The sequence below is a fragment of the Myotis yumanensis genome, unplaced genomic scaffold, assembly GCF_028538775.1.
Source record: "Myotis yumanensis isolate MYYU_CA2020_CCGP unplaced genomic scaffold, mMyoYum1.0.hap1 SCAF_3, whole genome shotgun sequence".
Classification (NCBI taxonomy): domain Eukaryota; kingdom Metazoa; phylum Chordata; class Mammalia; order Chiroptera; family Vespertilionidae; genus Myotis; species Myotis yumanensis.
This window is the reverse complement of record NW_027223754.1, coordinates 112,488,790-112,515,274: the sequence shown is the minus strand read 5'-3', so window position 1 is coordinate 112,515,274 and position 26,485 is coordinate 112,488,790. Positions and strand designations below refer to the sequence as shown.

At 39.1% G+C, this 26,485-nt stretch overlaps 1 protein-coding gene across 2 annotated transcripts in view; it reads left to right on the top strand.

Moving 5' to 3' along the window:
- B3GLCT (beta 3-glucosyltransferase) overlaps nucleotides 1-26,485 on the top strand; it is a 128,300-nt gene that overhangs the window by 54,750 nt on the left and 47,065 nt on the right. For both annotated transcript variants that reach the window (XM_070409380.1, XM_070409381.1), the window contains exons 5-10: nucleotides 5,281-5,357; nucleotides 5,847-5,958; nucleotides 14,159-14,295; nucleotides 22,636-22,699; nucleotides 23,763-23,882; nucleotides 25,480-25,549. In XM_070409380.1, the coding sequence (XP_070265481.1) occupies nucleotides 5,281-5,357; nucleotides 5,847-5,958; nucleotides 14,159-14,295; nucleotides 22,636-22,699; nucleotides 23,763-23,882; nucleotides 25,480-25,549 (580 nt within the window). The remainder of the gene's footprint in view (nucleotides 1-5,280; nucleotides 5,358-5,846; nucleotides 5,959-14,158; nucleotides 14,296-22,635; nucleotides 22,700-23,762; nucleotides 23,883-25,479; nucleotides 25,550-26,485) is intronic.

Below are 26,485 nucleotides of genomic sequence, written 5' to 3'. Positions count from 1 at the left end.
TCATTTATGTAATAAAACTTTATTGGGCATTTACTTTATGCAAGGGCCTGGGCAAGATGCCCCAGTGAGACTATATCTGCTTCCGAGGTGAGGGGCTGTTGCTCAGCAGTAATTAATTCTTCATACCATGTGAAAGGCTGTGACATGAACATTTGTCTCTTTTTGGCTGCCCAGCATTTGAACTGCTGTCAGTACTGGAGAATTCTACTCATGTGATTCTGGTGGGAGCTGGGCCGTGGCCCACTAAGAATGTCAGAGGTAGACACTGGGCCCCCTGAGCTCAGGGAGGGCACCTGTGGTTGAGTGTAGCTACTTGGACATTGCCATGCAGGATTCTGAGTCTGGAGCCAGGGACCCATGGAAGCCAGTCATTTTAGTACCCACTCCTGTGGTGTGACCTCGGTGTCCAGTATCTAGTGTTCCATGTAGACGGTGCCCATGGTGGGTGGTGCCCATCAGGTGGCTTGCTCCCAGTGAGTTACTGTGGATGTGTGAGCCCCACCTGCTCCTTGTGCTGCTGCATAAAGCTATGTCAGCATAGCAAGATGAGGGCACAGGCAAGGACAGGCCAACACTGCCTGCAGTGTCAGGAAAGACTTTGTTAGGGCATGTGAGCCTGGAAGGACTAGTAAGAGCTTGCTAACCTCCGCCTGGGGCAACTGTGAGGACTCTAATGGAGGGAGGTCAGTTGTGGTTCCACTGGATGTTAGTGAATGGGTGAATGAAAGGAAGGCCAATGGCTCTGAGCTAGCATGATGAGTTCATGTTTGGAAAGGTGGGATTGAAGGGACTAGTGAGACTTGGAGTATATGGGGTCAGGGCCTGGAATGGAGACAGACCTGGAAGGACAGTAGTCATGCTAGTCGAGTGCACGTCTCTATTATTTTATTCAGCGCTCCTGTCAATAAACTGTGCTGTGCCATTTTCGAGTGTCCACTCCTTTAAGTCTGTGAAGTAGTTACAGTTATTTTCCCATTTTTCAGAGAGGAAACTGAGGCTCAGAGGGATTGAGTGACTTGCACATGGAATATCATTAATAAATAGAGCAACCAGGCCGATATCTCAGTCTGACTGGCTCCAAAACCTCTTCGTCTGCTCTGCTGCCTCCTGACACACAGATGGGGCTCAGTCACGGCCGATGGGTGCAGCTGATGAGTGCGAAGAATTCCACGCTGGTTAGTCAGCGGTGTCCTGATCACTCCATCCCTTTTCCTGGCTTTATTGTTTAATACCATTTATCCCTGATATTACCTTCTAAATTTATTTGCTTATTGCCTGTCTCCTTCACTAGAATGTGAGATCCAAGGGGGCAGGGACTCGGCCCTGTCTTTTTACATCTGTTTACTGTGTTCCTAGAACTGTGCCTGGCACATAGTAGCTACGCAGATATTGTCAAATAAATAATAATAAAAACTATCACATACATATCATGTACCACGTGAAGGCATGTAGTAACTCACTTGATTCCCAGGACTATAGTTATCCCAATATTAGAAATGAGATAACAGAGGCACAGACAGGTCAAGGAACTTGCTCAAGGTTGCACAGCCCAGAGACATGGTGCAAGGATTCTCATATAAGTACTTTGGGTCCAGAAATCAGATCGTTAGATGCTAAGTTTTACTGCCTCTCATGAGTGAATGAATGATTAGTTAAGACAGATTTATATGAGCTATAAAAATGTACTCAGTAATGCATCTCAAAGTAGACAGTTAATAAAAATAAATTTTATAAATAATGAGGTGATATTTTTCTCTTGTTAATAAGAAAGGACAGTTAATGATTAAGATAGGTATCTGGAAAAATCTTTTTTTTAAAATAGGCTCAGGTTCCTGGAAGATACATTATAGCATCATATATAAACTACTGGTCCATAAATAATACTGGGTTTTTAAAGGCTAGTAAATCTGTCTGATACTATATACTTCAAACAGCAATATTATATATCTCTGTTATTATCCTCATAAGATATACCTATTTCTTATGGAAGAAATTATAACAGTAAAAAGATGTTAACTTTCATCATAATTTATTTGTTGGTCTGAAAGCTCAGTTCAATGCTGAAGAACTATATAACAATTGAATTTTGGAAATACAGTTGAACTGGTATCACTCTTTAAACAGGGTCAGCCTTTTAAAACTTTTGCCTAATTCTGAACAAATGCCTGGGCTTTTACTTCTAATTTAGTCCTTGGACTGAATAGTCAGACTGAATTAGACCATAAATTCGTGTACTGCTAGGCTTATATTTTTAATTAAGGGATGGATAAGTTACAAATATTGGGAATCAGTTTGTGGACAGTGGAAAAGGCCAACAGCATGGGGTTAAATGAGTGGAGTTCTTTCAAGGCAGACGCAGGAAAACTAAAGTGCTTCAAAACCAAATTTGCCTAATAATGAAAGCAATTTGTGATATTTTTAACATTAATCTGTTTTCATCCATGTTCCAATGTTTTTTTATTTCATTCTATTCATATTTCTAGCTATCAGTTTTTCATGGTTTTCCCTCCATATCAAGAATAATGGGTTTTCTCCATTCTCAGAGCCTTTTTACAGCGCCCAGCTCTGGAGTCGAACCCGGTTCCCTAATGAAGATGATGAATATGTGTAATAAGCAGGTGATGAGTTAGATGTAGATTTTGAACTTGTTTGTTTTTAATAATTATTAGAGGCTTTGAATGTGAATATAGGCCTTGACAAGAAATATGCTCAAAGGAAGTACTGACTGAAAGTCCAGTGGACTTTCTGAGTATAAAGTGCCTGTTAGGACACTGGTAGATGCTGAGGATGGAAATAGAGGTAGACTTTGGTTCAACGAGGTAGGTGATGGTGACATAAAAAGTTTAAATCATTGTGATAAAGTTTTTCATTTTCTTTTCCTTTTCTGTCATTTTCCCTCATTTGAGCATTTGTATTTTTAGCCCCTTTATGCTTGCCTCTGCTGTGGCATAGTTTTCTTAGTGATAGGATTTTGTCTTATCTTTTAGGTTGAAATAGCATGGTTTGGTGAATGGACACAGCTCAGACAGACAGCAGACAGGGCTGCATGCACAAGTGTTTCTTCTATAGCCTTTACTTTCCCCTTGATTTTTATTTGAAAACTGTTTTTTAGTCATTCATGCAATTACATATTAGAAAAATATGCTTTTCATTTAAAGTGCATTAGGCTGGTGGTGATATGGCACCTTAAGGAGGTCTAAACCCCGTTTTGGTATTAGACAAACAGGAAGAACAGAAATGATTACAATTCCAAGTGGTAAGATCTGGGGATAAGACCATTTGATGGGAAATTTATTGTGATCTTTTAAACTATTTTATCTTAGAAGTGCTAATACACGTGAGTAATATGTATATATTCACACACTGAATATATACATACATATATACATACATGCATAAATACATACATATACATATACATGTACTATATAAAACAAGAATAAAAGCTTTTGGGGCTTTTTGAGTATTGTTAATAGATAAAAAATTATTTATAAAGTGGCCTTGGCTTAGTGAAGAGTTAAATCAAGACCAGGCTTCTGAGTGTCAGGGTAGAACTTTATGTATTTGAGAACTTTGCTTTAAAAACCCTGTGGAGACAGTTCATGACAGCATACAAGTTTTTGAAGTGTTTCTATTTGGAAATATAGGGGTACAGAAAGCTTGATTGCCATTTTTGTGTTTACCAACTGAAGTAAATACAAAATCCTGGCATATGATTTAGTGAACAAAGAAGTAATGATTACAGTTCACCAGTAAACCAGAGAGTTTATTTTAGTCTAGAATTTAACTTCCCCTTTGTGCTGACTAAACCTGTGCCTGCTGCACTTTTCTTGTGACTGAAATTAGTCATAAGCCTGGCTTTGCATCTCTGCCAGGAAAGTGCCCTCACAGCCTTTCTGCTGACATTACCTGTCTAGGTTTAATATCTAATGACATCACTTACATACAGGGTGGGGCAAAAGTAGGTTTACAGTTGTTCGTATGGAAAATAATACAATAATCAATCTATCTATCTATCTATCTATCTGAAAGCCTAAGCGATGGTTTGACCTTTCAACCAGTAGCTATGACGTGCACTGACCACCAGGGGGCAGATGCTCAGTGCACAGGCATGGAAACATGGAATAGACTGATGAACCTCAGAGGGAAGGGGAAAAGGGGGAGGGTATGAAGAGATTAACCAAAGACCTTACATGCATAGTAGAAGCCCGGTGCATGGATTCGTGCACTGGTGGGGTCCCTCAGCCTGGCCTGCAGGTATTGGGCCGAAACTGGCAGTCCAACATCCCCTGAAGGGTCCCAGATTGTGAGAGGGCACAGGCCAGGCTGACGGACCCCACCAGTGCACGAATCCGTGCACTGGGCCTCTAGTTAATAAATAATAGTACAAGAATAAACTCTGTGTTTCGCATACTCACAACTGTAAACCTATTTTTGTCCCATCCTGTATTTCCTATAGCTAAGAAGGATAGTACTCATTGGGGAGAAAAATTTTGAGGTTCACTCCTTTTTCATAAAGGCATTTTTAAAACTAAACTATGTTTTAACTACATTAAAGGGTTTTTAAAGCATGCATGTAACGCCTTCTGTCATCTTGATGTGAATATTTTCATTTTTCTGGTTCCTTTCTAGTCTCTCTTCATATGTGAATTTGTTTTATGTTGCTGGAATCATGTGTTTTTCCATTCAACATAAAGTTGCTTCCATTGTTATAAAGTCTTCACCATTATAATTTCAATTGCTATATAATAGCTCATTTGCTACTTATTTTTCTTATAAAACTTTATTTAGTATTTACTATTTCTTTTCTAGTTTGCTCATATTAGCATGCTCCCATAATTATTTGAAAATTTTATTCAAATATTAACTTTATTAGTTTTCTTCATACATGATATTTATTTTTAAATAATCCCTCATGAATATATGTGTGTGAGTGTATAAAACTTATAGCATTTTTTTTAAAAGGCAGTGAAAATTACTGAATAATTTAGACTCAACAATAGGAAAGCCCTGATTATCTTGGGCAACTGTTAATTCAGCCTTTAGGTTTACTTTTTCTCTCTAACTTGCCGTGTTGTTAGTCTGATTTAACCTTTGATTACTGTTTTTGCATTTCATATGTGTATATGGAAGTTAAAATAAATGCTACATTATGTAAAGAAATGAAGCTTATTTGATATTTAACTCCAAAGATTTATATTACAACCATTTTCTTCTTAAATAATGAATTTGTATGAACTGTATGACTGATAGGGAATGTTATGCACTATATTTCTCTAGGAGCTCCCCAGAGTCCTTCTGCTTCACGAGCTGTCTAAGCAGGAAGGTGCATGGACCATCCTTCCACTGTTACCGCAGTACGTTTAACTGGAAATGTGTCAATTCCTGACATTTCTACCTGGAAACTCGTAAGCTCCCTAGTTTTCTTATAAGAGGGTGTGTTTATTTTTTCTCAGAGCCAGTAAGTGAAGTAAATTTGAACTCAGTTTTTTATGACTATTACATTAACCCGATTTCTTCTTAACCATGAATGACTTTTATTTTTAAATGTTTCTTTTTTAAAAGATAAAATGTCTCTATATTTGATATTTATGTTTGACAATTATCTGTCTTCTGAACTGGTGTTGTTATGGAGAGATTTCACTTTAAGATCTCTAGCTGTTGTATAAACCATTATTATTTGGCTTTCCTATATGCTGAAACTATATGTTGAAAAAAAGTATAAGAAAAACTTTAGATTTCTTGCCATTTTATATGTCCTTCATCATTTCCTGCCTATCAGTTTTAAATCTTATTATAAACTTGCTTTATAGAAGTGATTACTAGAGCCTATTTCCTTTTGTCAGCTTTTCTGCAACATATAGCAGAAATTCATCATGGATTTTCTTCTGTGAAGAAGAGACAAGAATACGAGTTCCAGAACTCTTAGAAATACTCAGAAGATATGATACCTCAAAGGTGAATACAGTTTCAATACCAGTGTTTAGCTTTTGGGTGAAATGCTTAAAAGAAGATTTTGACTATGAGGTTTTTAAAACTAATAAAGTAATTTAAAATGAAAGAGAATGTAATAATAGTTGAAAATCTGGAAGCAATGTTAAATAATTCTCTTTAAGTTTTGTAGCTTTCAGAGGGATGAAACTTACCATGAGCTGTTCTTAAATGAAAAGAAAAATCTACTTATATGTGCTCACAGTTTCAGAAAGTTCAAAAACTATAACCCAGAATTAAGTTATGCTTCTCTTTATGAACACTGACCACATAGTATTTCAGATAAGAAATATATTTTGAGTACCACTGTAATAGCAGGGCACACAGACAAGGGTCCAGACCACATGGATGGTACAGGATAATAGAAAAACAACAGACCATTAAGGAAGCAATTACAATTAAAAATGAGACGTTTTTTAATAAGGGAAATGTGAGGCGCCATTAGAAGCACATAGCTGGGCATCATATGTAATCTGGAAAGGTCACAAGTGGAATTGACATTTAATCTGAGTCACGGAGGATGAGTAGGAATTAACAGGAGTGTTCTAAGCAGTTATATGTAAGAAGGTCTGGAGGTGAGAAGGGATGCATCTTATGTTAGGTTCACTGCTACTTTCATATTTTATTTTGTGCAAATACGATATAGCCATTGGCTCTTTTTTCTTTATTGATTAAGGTATTACATATGTGTCCTTATCCCCTCAGTACCTCCCCAACCCCTCCACCATGCCTCACCCCCCTGTTGTCTGTGTCCATTGGTTAGGCCTATATGCATGCATATAAGTCCTTTGGTTGATCTCTCCCCCTTACCCCCACCCTCCCCTACCTTCCCTCTGAGGTTTGACAGTTTGATCAATGCTTCTGGATCTGTTTTTGTTCATCAGTTTATGTTGTTCATTATATTCCACAAATGAGTGAGATCATGTGATATTTATCCTTCTCTGACTGGCTTATTTCGCTTAGCATAATGCTCTCCAGTTCCATCCATGCTGTTGCAAATGGTAAGAATTACTTCTTTTTACCGCAGTGTAGTATTCCATTGTGTAGATGTACCACAGTTTTCTAATCCACTCATCTGCTGATGGGCACTTAAGCTGTTTCCAAATTTTAGCTATGGTAAATTGTGCTGCTATGAACATAGGGATGCATATATCCTTTCTGATTGGTGTTTCTAGTTTCTTGGAATATATTCCTAGAAGTGGGATCACTGGGTCAAATGGGAGTTCCATTTTTAGTTTTTGAGGAAACTCCATACTGTTCTCCACAGTGGCTGCACCAGTCTGCATTCCTACTAGCAGTGCATGAGGGTTTCTTTTTCTCCACATCCTCGCCAGCATTTGTCATTTGTTGATTTGTTGATGATAGCCATTCTGACAGATATGAGATGGTACTGCATTGTCGTTTTAATCTGCATCTCTTGGATGATTATTGACTTTGAGCATGTTTTCGTATGTCTCTTGGCCTTCCTTATGTCCTCTTTCAAAAAGTATCTATTTAGATCCATTAACCATTTTTTGATTTGGTTGTTCATCTTCCTTTTGTTAAGTTGTATGAGTTCCCTGTAAATGTTGGAGATTACTAGTAAACCCTTATTGGTGATAACATTGGCAAATATGTTCTCCCATGCAGTGAGCTTTCTTGTTATTTTGTTGATGGTTTCCTTTGCTGTGCAGAAGCTTTTTATTTTGATGTAGTCCCATTTGTTTATTTTCTCTTTAGTTTCCATTGCCCTCGGAGCTGTATCAGTGAAGGTATTGCTTCGGCATATGTCTGAGATTTTGCTGCATGTGGATTCCTCTAATATTTTTATGGTTTCCTGTCTTATTGGCTCTTGTTTACCTCTAATCCCTAGCACTAGAGGAATATTGAATACTTAAAAGGTGGTCAATAAACACTTGTGAACAACTGAGTAATCCTGTGAGGTCAGCTTTCCTCCTGGGCTCCGTTCAGTGCCCCTGCAGGTGTAGAGGGCTGACTCAGAGGCATCTCGGGAATAAATCAGGCTGCTCTGTTCTGGAGAAGCCTAGGTTACGCCCTGATCACCTTATAGAATTCTTTAAGCTTGGAATAAACAGAATGGGCCATTTCTGATACTACTGGATGCCTGGCCCACCCATGTTCTGATGCCCACTCAGAACGGGTCAGGTTTAATGAGGACACCGAGAAGGAAAGGTGGCTTTTGGCTGCCTGTTTGGTTTGTTGATAATAGACCCTAAAAGTTGGGGGACAGTGAACATTAGATTTCTCAAACACTAGAACGTTGTTACTGTCATAAAACCACCAGTTTCGATGTTGTTTAAATGCTTGAAGGATCCATTGTAGTTTTTCTTCATGCTTTGCTTTCTGGGAAGATACAGTATAATTGAATGAGAAAGTTGTTAGGTTAAAAAAGTAATTCCTTCAAAGGAGAGAAGAATTATGACCATGTCTGAGATGATGCTAACCAGCATCTATGTACCTTTTGCCATAGTTTATGTAAAACATTTGTTAGGCGTTTATGTTTCCTTTTGACTTGGGAAAAACTCCCAAATCTTTTTCAGGATGTAGGAGTTTTAATCTCCTCCAAGTGTTCATTTCACCTGGAGGTTATTTTTCCATTATCCATAGCTCTAATTCTCTTCAGAAGATGGTGACTCACAGTGCTTTTTAATGGAAATTGGAATAAATTCAAAAGTTCAAAGCAAGTTCATGAAAAGCAAGAACAGAGTAAAAGTGAGATGGTTCCCCTTCTTTTCTGAACTCTGCCATAGGAAAAAAATCTAGGATGCTTTATTTCTTTTAAAACTAGCACTTAGTAATAAAAATTACATAATGTTGAAGTTAGCTCAACCAGTGTTGCTTTATACTTTTAGAAATAAAAGTATAAAGCAAGTCTGGCTTGGCTGTTGACACAAATAAGCTACACAAAAATAATATGATGTAATGTGGTAGAGTATCAGTTATTTTGTTTTATTGTGACATTTTCCCCTCAATATCTTCCTGTCATTCTTACTAATGCAAATTTATGCTGTTGTACAATATTTTAAATGGAAAATTTAATCTTTATTAAAATAATTAATCTTTGTTAAATTGCCTTTACAGGTTATTTCTATAAATTTCCATATCTTGATGAAGTCTTTCTTTTTCCCACTGTATGCCTTTAATATAAGTGTGCATTTGCTGAGATGTCTTGACTTTTTAATTTTTTGCATTATTCTACTACAGTTTGTTGACAGTAATTATAATTTTTAATGTCTATTTACAATTTTATCTTATAAATGTGCCACAAGCAATTCCTATTATTGAATGTTTAAATTGGCATTTTTTTCTTTTTCCTTTCTCTCTATAATACATACACATTTTTAATTTTTACTTTAGTGGTATCAGAATAGTGCCTGAATCATATTACACTTCTAGAGTCCAAAATTTTCAAATACATGAAGCTGATACACATGATTTGTACAGAATAGCAACCTGAGAATAATGAAAGAAAATATTTTACAGATTTAAATAAAGAACTTTACTATAATTAAGATTTAAATATCCATTGCTATCACACATATGTGTTAAGAAGTGCTGTATAAGTTCCTATAGAGACTTATATACATAATTAATACTTGCTATTAGTTATTTTGCCTAAAGTTTAACATCTTTCAAACCATAGGTAATATTTTCTTTGAATTAATCAATATAAATTTTGAATATATAATCAGTAGAAAATCTTGCGTAACCTAACACTCAAAGAAACCAACTATTATTTCTTAGATGTTCTAAATATTTTTGAAGGCAGACAAATATTTGTTTTAAAAGTTAAAAACTCAATAGGAACTGTGTCTTTTTATTTTAATCTTTATTTTTGAAAGTATTACATATGTGCCCTTTTCCCCGCATTGAACTCTTCTAGCCCACCCCGCCTCCCACCCCAGGCTTTCACCAGCCTATTGTCTGTGTCCATGGTTATGCATATATGCATACAAGTTTTTCGGTTGATCTCTTCCCACTCACCCACCCTCCTCTGCCTTCTGGAACTATGTTTTTGATACAACTTTACATATTAATTTTTAAACAAGCAGTGACTATCTCTTTTGGATTTTCATTGCTAAGACAAGGCCTGTAATACATAGCAGATAATTATTTATAAAATGAATAACATCTGGGAATTAATTAAATTTTTAGTGATCCAATATTATAAAATTTCCTGTAATTATGTCATTTAAAAATGAACATATACTTATTAAGGAATGTGAAAATTGTTTAATCACTTTAGAGCAGTCAAAATACAACACTGCGATTGGTGTCTTGGTGTCAGAAAGCAATCATTTTGCCATATGCATCTTAATCTTTTATTTCATTCATTTTAAGTTGATGGTTAATTCAAAAACTGAGTTTTAATCAAAGTTGTTTTTAAATATTGTCATAATTTTATGTTGAAGAGTCAGATCAATGGCACTAGCCATGCTTCTCTCTTCATCCACACTTGCTCTCTCTCCCTTGCTCTAAATTATAGTCTTTGAGAAGCCCAAGTTTACCGGTCTCTTGAGCTCCCAATGACTGCTGATGTTCTTTTTTTCATCTTCAAGGCACTTGTTTTGCATCTTATTTGAAAAATATTCTAGAGTGAATCCAGGGTGCCTCTGATTTTCTTGAAATACTTTTGCTTCCTTTGTATTCTGTTCCAGATGTTTCTGTATTAGTTCCTGTGTTCAAGCTTTTACTTCCTTTTCTATTGCTGCTTTTCTAAATTGGTTGAAGAGCTCACCTGAGGAAACCTGACATTTTGACTGGTTTGCCTAACTTTTCTAAGAGTCTGCATTTTTGATTTGTATATCCTTCTGTACAGAAACTTGACATTCAGACTCAAAAACCATTGTCATCACCAGACTAATGCATCACAGTTAGGCCATTCAAGTGATTTTTCAAATCACCTGAGTGAGGCAGGATTTATAAAGGTGAAATGCTTTTTACATTCTGTATATGTTGTAATTCTTGATTATTAAATGCTAACTTGTGGTGATTTGGTGGTGTTCCACTTGTGCATATAAGTCCTTTGGTTGATCTCTCCCCCTTACCCCCACCCTCCCCTACTTTCCCTCTGAGGTTTGACAGTCAGATCAATGCTTCTCTGTCTCTGGATCTGTTTTTGTTCATCAGTTTATGTTGTTCATTATATTACATAAATGAGTGAGATCATGTGATATTTATCTTTCTCTGACTTTATATTTCACTTAGCATAATGCTCTCCAGTTTCATCCATGCTGTTGCAAATGGTAAGAATTCCTTTTTTACCGCAGTGTAGTATTCCATTGTGTAGATGTACTGCAGTTTTTTAATCCACTCATCTACTGATGGGTTTTTAGGCTGTTTCCAAATCTTAGCTATGGTGAATTGGCACAAGAACAGACATATAGATTAATGGAATAGAATAGAGAACCCAGAAATCGACCCCAACCACTATGCTCAATTAATACTCGACAAAGGAGGCATGAACATACAATGGAGTCAAGACAGCCTCTTCAATAAATGGTGTTGGGAAAACTGGACAGATACATGCAAAAAAAATGAAACTAGACCACCAACTTACACCATTCACAAAAATAAACTCAAAATGGATAAAGGATTTAAACATAAGACGGGAAATCATAAAAATACTAGAGGAATCCATAGGCAGCAAAATCTCAGACATATGTTGAAGCAGTTTCTTCATTGATACTGCTCCTAGGGCAATGGAAACTAAAGAGAAAATAAACAAATGGGACTATATCAAAAATAAAAAGCTTTTGCACAGCAAAGGAAACCATCAACAAAACATCAAGAAAGCCCACTGCATGGGAGAACATATTTGCCAGTGTTATCACCGACAAGGGTTTAATCTCTAACATTTACAGGGAACTCATACAACTTAACAAAAGGAAGATAAACAACCCAATAAAAAAATGGTCAATGAATCTAAATAGATACTTTTCGAAAGAGGACCTAAGGAAGGCCAAGAGACATACAAAAACATGCTCAAAGTCAATAATCATCCAAGAGATGCAGATTAAAATGACAGTGCAGTACCATCTCACATCTGTCAGAATGGCTATCATCAACAAATCAACAAATGACAAGTGCTGGCGAGGATGTGGAGAAAAAGAAACCCTCATGCAAGAAATTAGAAACACCAATTAGAAAGGATATATGCACCCCTATGGGCCTTTTTGTATTTGTCTTGATTGGAGTTTATAGAGCTTCTTGAATCTATGGCTTGATGACTTGTCAGTTTTAGAAGATTCTAAGACTGTATTTCTACAAAAATTTATTCCGTTTCATTCTTTTTCTCCTTCTATTTTATTTTTCATTTATTTTAGATCTTTTCACGGTGTCCCATATTACTCTTATGCTCTTTTTTGTACTTTCCTGCTTTTTATTTCTTTCTCTTTTTTTTATATATCAATCTGGATATTTTTTACTGACTTGCCTTAGATGTCACTAATCCTCCCTTCTCTTGTGTCTAATATCCTCTTGAATTCCTAACTTCAGTTACTGTATTATTCAGTTTGGGAATTTCCATTTGACTCTTGTTTATATATTCTAGTTCTTTGGTAAAATTTTTCATCTTTTCATCTATTTCATTAAATATGTAAGTCATACTTATGTTTTTGATAACTGCAAAATCTGATTTATCTGTGGGTTTCTGTTTTTTGTTTTCCTTTTGTTTTTGGTGGGGTCTTGTTGCTTGTCATGCCTGGTCATTTTTCACTAAACAATAGAAAAATTACAGAGTCTGTGGATGATAACCCATCCTGCAGGAAAATTAATATTCTAGGTTGTAGACCTTGTTTGGCCATGTCTATGTCCTTACTCTTAGACCCCTCTCCCCTGGCAGACCCTGTACTTCAGCTTGGGGCTCCCCTGCATCACTGCTGAAGTCAGTGCTCAGCTTTTTAGCCTCTCCACTGCTGTTTTCCACTTCTTGATTTTTCCTTTGGCTTTGATATTGAAGGAAGATTACATGTAGAAGTTTGGGCTCACTTCACTGGGATCCTCTTAAATCCTACCTTTTCGGCAATCTCCAGCTCCAGCCTCTGTTTTAGTCTAGTGAGGTTGCAGAGTCCTCAGCTGCTGCTTTCTGTGGTGTGTTCCTCTCTGCTCTGGGAATCAGTAAATTCCTGAGAGTAAAAGGAGATGGGTATGGGGTTTCCATGGATGGGCACACCTTTTCTCTGGGTTATTAGCCCTTACTGTCTTCGTTGTTTTTTTACTCTCTCAATCAATTTTTTTTAAAGTAATTTCTTCAGCTTTATACTTGTCGTCAGTGTGGGAGTAGGCCTGAGCCAGGCTGTTCTGTTGTGGCCAGAAGTGGGAGTCTTCCACTGCATTTAGAATAAAGTCTATGTTACATTCCACTGGCATGTAAAACCCACTCTTATCTATCTTCTGCCTTTCTCTTATACCTCGTTTCTTCACTCCCAGTATATTCTAGCCGCACTAAATTTCCTCCTTTCATCAAATGTATCAAGCTTTCCCACCTGAGAGACTTTGTACTAACTGCCTTGACTTTTATTTCCCAGATTTGTGCATAGCTAGCTCCTTGATAGTACTTGCTCTTTAGTTCAATTGTCACCTCTTTCCAGGATAGTCCCTTAGTCACTGTGTGCATTTTCATGATAGCACATTGCAGTCACTATCTGAACTCACTTTATTCCCTTATTTTCTGTCTTCGCACTATTGTGTAAGCTATCTTCCTGTCTGATGTGGAATCAAAGTTAAATGGTAATTGATAATAACTAATAATATATGTTAATGGAGTGAATGAATGAATAAATGAATAAAATAGGCACTGATTCAGGAAGGAATTTTTCAAATTCTTTGCAAACTTCCGTGGGGTGTAGGGTAAACTGTTACTTTGCCTTAATAATGTTTTGATACAGAATATTTTATAAAATACTACTTATATAGTTATGGTATAATGACTAGATTTTATTTATCCTGATGATATATTAAATTACTCTCTTTATAGACAAAAATTATGCTCTGTTAACTGTCATGAATATTAGTTATATTTTTGTTAAGAAAATTAAAAAATATATAATCTGTGCTAATTCTTTATTATTTCAAATATTTAATTAGCTAAAACTACTTATAAGACTTTGTTTTTGATGTGACATGAATTTTTTTTTAAATGACATTTTATATCTTTATTTAACAGGACTGGTTTTTAGGAAAAGCATTACATGATGAAGAATCTACAATAATTCACCATTATGCCTTTTCTGAAAATCCTACAATTTTTAAATACCCAGACTTTGCTGCTGGCTGGGCCCTTAGTATTCCACTTTTAAACAAGTAAGAATTTATTAGATTTTTTTTTATTTTGTTGAGTGTTATAATTAATGGATCTTAAATAGGTTTTCAGCCAGAGGTAGTATGTGGTAGAGTGGAAAGTTCTTCTGCCTCATCACTTACTAGTCCCCTCAGACTCATCACTCAACCCCTCTGTGCTTACTTATTAATAGTACTCACCTGCAAAATAAGGTGAATAATTAATTGTGATATAAGTGATAGATTATACATGTGAAACCTGTATAATTTTATTAACCAATGTTATCCCAATATATTCAATAAAAATTAAAACAAACAAACAAAAAATAAATTGTGAGACTAAGGGAGGGCACATACATGCTCGGAGAAGTCTACCTTCATGGGTTATTACTGTTGTTGCCCTGGCTGGTATGTCTCATTGGTTGAACATCATCCTTTGCACCAAAAGGTTACCAGTTCAATTCTTGTCAGGGCACATTCCCAGGTTGTGGGTTTGATTCCTGGTCAGGGTGCATGAAGGAGGCAACTGATCGATGTTTCTCTCTCATATCAATGTTTCTTTCCTTCTCCCTCATTATTTAACATATATATAGATATAGATATAGATATAGATATATAGATATATAGATATATAGATATATAGATATATAGATATATAGATATATACACATACCAGAGGCCTGGTGCACGAATTTGTGCACAAGTGGGGTCCCTTGGCCTGCTCTGCGGGATTGGGCCAAAACCGGCTCTCTGACATCCCCTGAGGTGTCCTGGATTGCGAGAGGGTGCAGGCCAGGCCAAGGCACCCCACCGGTGCATGATTGGGGCTGGGGAGAGACACAGAAGGTTGGCCAGCTGGGGAGGGACCACGGGAGGGATCCAGGGCATGTTGGCCCACCTCACTCAGTCCCACTTGGCCGGACCCCAGCAGCAAGCTATCCTACCAGTCGGAGCATCTGCCCCCTGGTGGTCAGTGCATGTCATAGCGACTGGTCGACCACTTGACTGTCTGCCCCCTGGTGGTCAGTGCACATCATAGCAAGCGGTTGAGCAGCCTTAGCATATCATTAGCATATTACACTTTGGTTGAATGGACGACCAGACACTTAGCATATTAGGCTTTTATTATATAGGAGATATATATCTATATATCTATATAACTATCTATATCTATCTATATCTATCTATCTATCTATCTATCTATCATCTTAAAAGAGTGTTATTACTATTGTTAATGGATCTAGTTAACAATAAATAGGCCTGACTTTGTCAGTAAGAAAGCAAATCAGTAACACACCTGGGATTGGCAGTTGATTACTAGTCATGTGCATGGGTATGCATGCTTAAACATGGGTCACACAGAGGGACAGGAGGCATTGTAGATACTCATACCCAGCTCTTTGTGTGTATAATTACAATAATGCTTTTTTTTATTTTTGTTATTTATTTAATAATTTTATTATTTTTTAAATTATTTATTTAATGCTTTTTATTTTATTTTTTATTATTTATTTTATTTTATGATGGTTTTTTAGATGTGGAAAATAAAGATAACTAAGTTGTAATTCTGGAGAAATGTGGTAATTAACAGGTCCTCTTTAATCTGAATACTTCAGATTATTATGTGTTTGTAATTTTTAAGGAATGGAAAGATGATAAAGCAGTTGTGGCCTTTATGTCTTCAAGGGTGAAAGGTTTCTATTATTTCTTACATGAAGTGTGCTATATCTAAGGTTTGGAGTCTTGAAAAGCTTCCTGGCCAGTTGTAGGTATAGAGGTAGTAGATACCTTGTCATTAGTGGCTGGCTGAAACTGCTTGACGAATCCCTTGACACTTGAAAGTTCCTTATAGTGTAATTCCCTCCTTGACAAAATATTTTCAAGGTTAATAATATTTTCTGTTGAGAATCCAAAAATTACATCAACAGCACTCTGCTGTTTAGCCTTCCTTACTGTTAGGGAACAGCCCCACGTGAGGGCGGGGGAGGGGGTGGGAGGGGGAGGCAGCTTCCATCAGGTAAGTGACCCATGGAAAATTCTTTTTGGGAACTGAGTTATAAGGGGAAAGAGATAATGCATGGAGGACTATTTGGCCTAAGAGGTTATGATAGGAGAGGGATCATTTGGGGTCTGGCAGCCAAGACAGTGGCTCCCTGATGATTAGCAGCTTCCTAATGGAGGCAGAGGCCACAATCCCTTGACCACCCATTTCTGTCGGGTTATTCTGACAATCTCTGCCTAGAGTTTCTTCTGACTTTCCAGTAATCCTGTGGGCCTCCTATATGCTTTTATAAATGTACTAGTGGCCCAGTGCACGAAATTTGTGCACATTAAAAGGGGATTAATTGGAGGAAATGTTTTAATATTGCTATTTGCCCTTTTTCTATAATAGAAGTGTCGGAGATGAAAGAAAATTAGTAAAATGTATATGAAAATCTTCCTCCTGTCAGAGTCTGGGTTGCAGCATGGAACCCAGAGTCAAGTCCCCACCCACCCATGTGCGCCTCGAAATCACACGAGACTCAGACCCGGCTGGCCCCACCCCCATTGGGCTAGATACAGACCCAGCCAGTCCCACCCTTGTCAAGCCCCAATGGGTAGGGGGGTGCAGCCTCAGGTACCCTGGCCTGGCACCGGGGGGAGGGGGGACACAGCCTGAGGTCCCCCAGCCTAGGCCAGGGCAGGGGGCATGCCTTGAGGTCCCCCGTCAAGTCCCACCAGGTGGAGGGTGTGGCCTGAGGTCCCCAGTCAAGCCCTGCCAGGTGGGGGGTGCAGCCTCAGGTCTCCTGGCCCAGTGCTGGGGTGAGGGGTGCGGCCTGAGGTCCCCCATCTAGCCCTGCTGGGCGGGGATGTGGCCTGAGGTTCCCTCACCTGGCGCCAGGGCGGGGGGCGCGATCTGAGGTTCCCTGTACAGCCCCACGGGGGGTGGGGGAACAGCCTCAGGTCCCTGCTGATTGCTCGTTAAGACTCATTATGGGAACTTGGCCTCCGCTGTGGGCGCAGCCATCTTGTGTTACAGAAGCCCCCCACCCCGCCTCCGCTGTGGGCACCACCATCTTTGTGATGGAGTGACGGTCATTTTGCATATTTCCCTCTTTATTATATAGGATTTTGTGCTTAAACTGACGACAGTGGATTCTGTTATTTTCAACTAAAATCGTGACCCTATGCCTGTACTGAGACAGCAGAGCAAGGACACCCTGCTCCCAGTCTGCACCAGGCATGTCCAGGAGGATCCTCAGTTTCCCTGCTCCATTCTTAGATGGGCTGGGGCAGAGGGCAGGGGTACTGAGGGGAGAGAATTGTCTTTCTCTTGAGAGAGGGACAAGTACAGCTATAACCTGTCCTATGATGTTCTCTGAGTGCAGATAGCACTTCTTTCCCCCAGGGCCAAAGAGGAAACCAACAGACCTACAAAGAGCCTGTACAGTAAGCCTGGGGTTATAACCATCTCTCTGAAGCCAGCAGAACTCCTTTCTCTATCCCACCCCTCTGAACTTGGAGGCCTCTCGTCCTGGATACAAATCCTGCTAGTCTAGAGAGTTTCACCTTCCTTCTTCCATCCCTATTTCCCCAGCTAGCAAGGACCTTCTTGGAGATCTATTTTGATGCTGAATGCAATTCACCTTTTATTGAGTTAGGTGTAAGAAATACCTACCTTTGTCTGGCTGGCTTGGCTCAGTTCTTGAGCATTGACCTATGAACCTAGAGGTCACGGTTCGATTCCCAGTCAGGGCACATGCTTGGGTTTCAGGCTCGATCCCCAATGTGGGGCGTGCAGGAGGCAGCTGATCAATGATTCTCTCTCATCATTGATGTTTCTATCTCTATCCTTCTCCCTTCCTCTCTGAAATCAATAAAAAACATATTAACAAAAATAGAACCAGAGACATAGAAGCATCAAACAGACTGTACAACCTATGAGGGAAGTGGAGGGTAAGAGATCAGCCAGAGGACTTGTATGCATGCATATGAGCAAAACCAATGGACACAGACAGTAGGAGGGTGAGGGCTTGTGCTTGGGGGAAGAGGTGGCAGGGGAGAGGTCAATGGGGGGAAAAAGGAGACTCATGTAATACTTTAAAAAATAAAGAATTAAAAAAACATATTAAAAAATAAAGAAATACCTACCTTCCCCTTTTAAACCAGGTGGTTGGTAGTGATGTGTCTTGAACGTGTCTTTGACTCCCACTATCCTCATACAGGTTAGCTTTGTCTAGTCTTATTGCTCGTCATGCTGGCATTAAGGCTTCACCTGGTTTATGAAACCTCTGGGTCTATGATTCTGCTCTCTGGCCTCACTGCTCACATGTGTAGAGGCCACCAAATATTGGCAGGCTCCACGGCTCATTTCCTAACTACCTCATGTCACCATGTGACCAGCTGCCAGGGCTTTGTGAATTGGGGCTGCAGGTTCTGCACCAGCCAACATATTCGACACTTACGATATGGATTGCCTGGCATCGTGTAGAAGTAGTCCCACAGGCACATCGTTCTCTTCCTTGTGTTTAGGAAGTCATTGAAAACACCCGTTGACAAGTGCCAGCTCACTGCCTTTTGGACAAGCTTAGCACCTCATGCCACTGCAGTAGTATGTGTAGGGAGCTACAGCTAAGGGAATTTGGGCCAAAAGACTAATCTTTTTCATGAGTTCAGAAAATTTCTAGTACTTGCCCCATAATAATAGTGTGATAGAGGAAGGAGGCACCAGTTAGCTTCCATATTGAGTGTCATCTGCTTTTACAACGCTGAACAATTACCAACAAACCATGGAATGTTTATAGTTAATTAATATTCATGGTCTTCTGCCTGTCTTTCTTCCCTTTCCACTGCCAGCAGAAACAAAACAAAATAAAAATGCAGACTCTACCACAGGACCAAATTAAAAATTCTGCTTATCTTAGACTGTATTTTTGTTTTCTCGTGATACAGACAGTAATCAAACAAAAAAAATGATATAATCCATCTAGCATAGTAGCTAATGTGACTCAGATACAGATCTCCCAATAGGAGATTCTTACTTATTTTTTCAAGAAATTGGTATTATAGCTAGAATAAAGGAGGCATAAGTACCAATTAGCTCCATCAACTGCAAAACTGGTTCTTCCCAGATGGCTTCTCCCCATTCCAAAGCTAATGTGCCGACTTGATTTCCTCCTGTAATTGGGAGCTATGTAGTTCTCAGGCTGGATGAAGGACATATTATTACTGTTAATTCAAACCTCACTGATGTCTGAGGTCTGTGGTGGTTTGTTACAGGAGATCAACAGTGTTGCTGAGGACCCTGGTTCTCTCTGTCTCTCCTGCTGAGTACACAGCTTCAGTTCATCCTAAATCTGGTTCCCTTTGTGGTTTCAAGACACTATGGACTAGTGTGTTTTATTTGTGTCCAGGAGTAGAGAACCTCTCTAACCATGGAAGTAAATGCTTATCAGTCTTTAGCTGGACCTTGTCCAAGTGAAGTTGGTTGGATCAACTTCAGGCATGTACCAACCTCTGGACCATTAACACTTGCCAGGGAATTTCAGTGCTTGGGTTGGGCTCAAACTAATTCTGACCCTGGAGTCCATTTGTCGAGTTCAAGAATTATTCAAAACCGGAATCTCTTGGGAAGAAGGAAGGGGAAACTGTATTATGTAGGTGATGGACAGCACCCTCTATAAAAATGTTGATTCCCTCTGTCTCCTTTCCATGACTTTCTAGCTCATGCAGTAGGCAGAACAATTTATAGTTACAGTTACAAATGTGTTTCTCCAGCTCAAGTCACCAGACAAACTGGTTACTTAAAGGTGGTCAAGACACACTTTCTTAGACTATTTTCCCACCAAAAATATTATTTGCCCTAGCAGTCTCACATCAGTGCGGTTTGAATTAACACTGCTCAACATTTCCTGGTGATCCACCTGTGGGATATTCTAAGAGTATCTATAAAAACATGCTAACATCTTTGGAGAAACTCATTAATTTCCAATAAGGTGATTTCTTCAGTTAGGTGTTACTACAGAACACTGTTACTGCTCACCATTATTTTCCCACCATCAAACCTTAACCTAGGTTTCCTTCAATAGCTCACTCTGTTGACTGGCTTGCCAGTGAAACCAGAAAAGTCTTGTGGGAAGATTTCCTGGAATGGAGTCGAAGAGGCCCTATGTCTGTTGTAGTTTCCAGTCTAGCTGGTGTGCCCTTAGAACTGATATTGGGGCATGACTTAAAGCCTTCCAAAAATAGGAAAGCTGAATATCAAATGTCATATTTGACAGGAACTGAATATTTAATGAGGAAATATTTTATCTAAGTAATTGAAATTTCTGGCCTTAATTGTTTTTTGGGGGGCTTTGTTGATTACTGAAATTAGCATTTAAAAAACCCTTGTGCTGTCTCACTTGGTATATAGAAAAGTGAAAATAAGTTCCCACTACTAGGACTAGCCTTTTATGTTAGGGGAATATCCTGCATACTTTTAAAACTAAACATATTTGCAGGTGACTGACTTAGGCTCACCGTGTCACGTGGTCACATGAGGTAGCCATCACTCCATGGGCTGCTAGACACAGCCACTTAAAAATATCAGTGCACATATTTATTTGTCCTCCAGTTGGTCATTGTTTATCTTTATGACACAATCCTTGGTCTTCACTTTTCCCCTCTCTTAGGTTCCTCCCAAAGAAAAAAATTCAAGAATTGAATGAGAAACTTAAAGACAAAAGTAGAGGGCATATTTAGGCTATCAGTTTAGAGGTGTTTATTGTCTGTTAAGAAGGGGCATGTGTAGTGTGACCATCTCACAATGGGTGTCGCCTGACCTTGGATTCTGATCACAGCTTTGTGTCCCTTGCTTGTAGCAAGGTGTGACTTTTTCTGTCTTCGGAGTCTAATTGTGGTCTGATCAGATTTTGGAGGCACTTGGCATGAGTCCAGTTTCCAAAGTTACCTTGCTATCGTTTATTTATAAAAACTGGCTCCAAATTAGTAGAATTCGAACTGGATAAGATTCCATGCCAGGGCTGAACTTTTTTCTCTTGATATATATTGGAATATGCCTGAGAATATTGTCCTTTCCTGTACCATTGCTCACTCCAACTCACAAATCTGTGGGCAGAGACCGAGTAGGAATCGACAGAGATTGCATGGGGTTTCTTTTGGAGCCACCTGACACCAGGCTACGTTAGCATCAACCATGAGACAAATGCTTTATAACTAAACTGAAATTATAATTCTTTATCTTTCCTCTAATAAAAAGTACTTTTTTGAAGAAATACCTGTGGTTTAACCACGGCTAAAAACTCAGGAAACACTTTGGAAACCTCTTACTACTTTCTTTTGAAATCACCGTTATTTCTTTATACTTAAAATTTATATTAGGAGGTTTATAATTGGAATTGATGTTCTCATCTCTAACCCTGTAATGAATCTATAGAGCCATATGGAACCCCATGGGTCTTTAAGTATGTAATTCTACCTCCCTCCGCTTGGAATCAGAGAATATCCTGCCTGTCAATTCAGGCTACTCACCAAGTGCTCACTTTGGCCAAGGCACGGTGGGCAGTGCTGGCAGGACTCAGAAGGTGTAGCACAGGGAAGGATGTATGCACAACAGACTAATGAATGTGACAAAGCTAATGGGGCAGTGCTTCCAGTGCTTCTGGGAGCAAAGGAAGTTTTCATTTGTTCTGGTTGGTAAGTCTGGAAAGGTTTCACAGAGAAGAAGGCCTTGAGTTTGGTCTTGAAGAAAGTTTGCCAAGTAAAGGCTGGGTGAGGGCTTTCGAGGCAGCGGTGCAGCAGGAGAGGAGATCAGGCAGGAGTGTGCCCTGCTTGGGGCAGGTGGGTGGTGAGGGGCTGGGGAAGTGGAGAGGCATGGAGGGGCTCTCATGCCTGGGCCCAGGGGTTTGGGGCTTGATTGTGCATTGCAAGGAGCCATTGAAGATTTTTCAAGCAAGAAAATGACATTCTTCCCCAACACCACATGCTCTCTTCCACTAAAATCTCCACAAGTTATAATTCATTTGGGTAGAAGTTGGATGGTGAAAAGCAAGCTTTTTGTTTTTCTGTCTTTTTCTTCCTCTGTCATTATTTAGTGTAAGGATTATCAGGAGTCAACAAACTTTAGGGCTTTTTTTAAAAAGGTATTTTTATTGCATTGTATTTTACATTATTTGGTAGATGTTATAATAATGAATGCTGCATTTGAAACAATCCTTGCATTTTCACAGTCCTTTGTATCACAGATATTAAATTCCTGTTTTTATTTTAAAATTTGTACTTTTGCCTGTTTTCAAACATGGGAAAATCTCAAGAATGTTTTATTCTTGTTTGACACTTCTTCTGTTTTAAGAAAAAAACCATCAAATTGTCTCTATTTCCTAGGCTTACCAAGAGGTTAAAGAGTGAGGCCCTGAGGTCCGACTTTACAATAGATTTGAAACATGAGGTATGTCATGGTTTATTTGGTTAAAAGTCTCAGTAATCAGGAATTCATGTCTTCTGGTATAAAAGGTGTCCTGTATTCCCCATCAGCTCATCCTCCCCCACCACCCATGCATCTCTCCCCACCGAGGTCATTCCACTCCGGCCAGTCTGGATGAAATTGTGTCTGCTGGTGCTTGCTCATCAGCTCATTTCTTTGTGTTTTTGTGGATTCTCTGAGTGTTCCTGCTCCTTTGGAACTTTGTCTCACAATCCTCTGAGTCCTGCATTGAGGTCCTGGCTCCTCAGCAAGGACTTGTACTTGCTTTTGCTGCCAGTTGTACTGATGTGGGGCCACTTTAAATCCCTCTGAGGTGTTTGGACCACGTAAGTGGCACAGTTAGGGAAGCCTAGCTTTTGGTTACAAAATCCCAGAGGGGATTTGGAGATGGTTTCCCCTCCATCTAGCTCCAGATTCCCAGCTCTGTGAGGTTTGCTGTTAGACACCCCACCTCGGTGGGTCATAGCCTGTCTGCTCAGAACTCAAATCAGAAACTCCGCATCCCACAGGAAGGCTGTCGTCCTTGGTGTCCTTGACCCAGATTCTCACTCTTGCATTTTTGTCCTTATAAGCTCCACACTCTTGTGCCAATTTAGCAAGCCATTTACAATGATTTTAAAGATATTTTGTCTACATTTGTCAATTTTTTCAGCAAGTCGGGTGGTTAGGCTATGTCATTACCATACTGCAGGAAACCAGTCATGATAATATTTTCTTGCATCTTTCTCTGTGATGTTTGGGAATCCTCATAATAGCTTTCCTACAATTGATTGTAACAACTTTGGAATTTTTTGCAGGTCAGAATATTGATTCTTAGTTCATTGTTGTTAATAAAAGATAGGTCAGTACATATGGAATTACTATTTTTGTAAGTAAAGAGCTGTTGAATATTGACAAATTGACATGCTTCCATCTCATACTGCCTATAGAAAGTGTTATTGCCCTTCCTGGAACTGTTGCATACCTTCTATACGGGTGGCGTTGGTTGAGTTCTTTCCCTCACTGCTGGTCTCCCACCTTCTGACAGATCGCCCTCTACATCTGGGACAACGGTAATGGACCTCCTCTTACTCCAGTGCCTGAGTTGTGTACAGATGGCATGGATGCCCACTGTGCTACCACATTCCACTCTTCCCTCCCCCTGTGTGTAAGTAATGGAAGAAAAACGTCCTTGCACGTCAAAGGATAATGTACCTGCTGTGCATATGTTGTCCCAGCACTTTACATACTGAAAAAAATTGTTTGTTGTGCCCCAGGTAAGAACTGTACGTCATGTTTCTATTAATAACAGCCCTCTAAGGTAAGCACTGTTGCCACCCCATTTTACAGAGGAAAGAGAGAAGCACTGAGGAATCCTTGCTCGAGGCTGCAGTGACCAGCACAGCCTATCCCAGAGCCTCCGTGCAGCATTGCCTGCCATGCTCTTCAGAGTCACTTCTTTTGTTGATGATATAGCAAGTATTTTCGGAATACCTAGTTCATTTCCTAGAAAGGCAATTTCAAACATTTCCCATGATACCCAAGCCTCTCCTCAGCCCATCTCATTATTCTCTCAGCTGGTGACCCCATGTTGATCTTACCTGACACTGTCCAGAACGTCCAGAATGATCTTCCTCCTTATGGCAGCCCTCAGTCCAGTCCCCAGAACAAGCCTGAAGACCCTGAAGCTCACTAGGTTGTGATGACTTCTTCCGCATAGGAAACATTTACTCACCACCCTCATATGTTTTCTGTTATTCTCAAGTCAGTCACACAGAAGTCTATGTGTTGCATTTTGAAAGATGAATATATATTCTTTCTCTCTTTTACACACACACACACACACACACACACACACACACTGCAACAATGGGGTGAATCTGTAATGTTTGCTCAATTGTAGACATTATACTTTCTTGTTCTTTAATGCTTGTTTTAGGGAATCTAGTGGGGAGGGCGACCTCCTAGTACCTTGGTGACATGACAGAGCTGTGGTTAAATGTCACTATGTACCAATCCCAAGTAATGTAGGAGGCATGACTGAATTTTACTGAAGGCCTAAACAGGTGATAAAGCGGTCAGAACTCCCATGATGCAGTCCGTGGCCTTGGGAGTGAGTTGTTCACAGATCTCTCTATGTGTCCCCTTTCATCTGAGTGATCAGCTGGACTGGAGCCAGCTCAGGGCTCCATCCCTCCCCGCCATCAGATGTTTGAAGTAATTCTACCTTTGGCATAGGACAGAACAGCAGTGTAACCTAGACTTGGATAGACAATAAAAGGACCATAAAAATACTTCAAACATCACAGTAAGTTCAGGCCCACCAAAGGGAGTCATCTCTTATTTTATACTGACATCCCCTTAGTTCTCTCCTTTTGTCAAAATCTTTACCAACCAGAAAAAGAAAAGGGAATGTAGCTGACATTTATTGGGCACCTATGGTGTACTTTAATAAAAGCAGTTTTACTGGTGGTTACTTCTCCCACTTTTTAAACGGCAGACAAATTCAGAGAGCGGAATGGACTTGTCCAGATGACACGTTGTATGAGTAGCAGAGCTAGGATTCCAGTCCTGGTCTGGCTGACATCAAAGGCTTTGTTTTCAGTTGAGCTACAGTTCCTTTCCCCCCTAAAACTTCTTCCTGGAAACAGGAAGATGTCCCTGACACTAATGCATTTGAGCTCTAGAGCATGTGAGATATGAAGTGGGTAGGAAGTTAAGATAACATGCACTCATATATGCATCTATTTTTTCTTGTTTTTTAGGGAAATCCAGTGAAGAAGGAGGATATTTTTGTTGCAGTAAAAACATGCAAGAAATTTCATGATGATAGAAGTATGTTTTGGGTTATTCATTTTTATGTTTTGTGTGTGTGTGTGTGTGTGTGTGTGTGTGTGTGTGTGATTAAATCCTTTTTTATTTCATAGATAATGGCAATGTCCTTCAGATGCCAAGATCCCCAACTACAGTAAGTCCCCAGTACAGGGCAATACCATGACTTGAGACAGTTCCTGTAAATAGTTGGCATTCCCAAATCAGACTTCCCAACACTCAGTAGTTTGGTTATTTAACTACTGACATGACCACTTTTTTACACTTGTCTCACAGCACAAGGCACACAGCAAGACTCACAATGAGGTTTCCCTCCTTTAGAATAGAACCCAAACTGTGTCCAGAAGATTTCTCTGACCCAGGAATTTCTCTCCCTGGAATGTGGGGGGTGGGGGGAGGAGAGGGGGTGATTCAATCTTGCTGACACTGGCATTGTGATATTTATCTTTAATCAGTTAAGTCTATTCCTTATGGGTTATTCATTTTTATTGAATTTTTAGATTCCGAATTGCCATCTTAAAAAAAGTAAAAACCAGATATCAACTTAAGAAAGGCATAATGACACATATATCGTTGAAATGAATGCATTAATTAACCAATATTCCTCGTCATATCATTTCAATCGCCCAGAGCAATTAGAAAGGACAATTTTATATTGGAACCTGAGTGCTCCTAACTCTTCTAACTACTATTTAAAGCAGTGTTTTAAATGGGAAATGGACATGCTCAGCTGTTGCAGTCTTGGAACACTATGTGAATAAGAATGCATTTTGCAAAACAATGTCCTGTTATATCGATGCATAGTCTCTGAACTTTCAGTTTGAGAATATTAGATGGGATTTCAGTGTGACCAAGAAGGAATGTTTCTTAAAGACTGTTTCTTCTTTTTACATTTATCTCAGATGCACATATTGGAACTTTTAAGACATGATTTTTTTC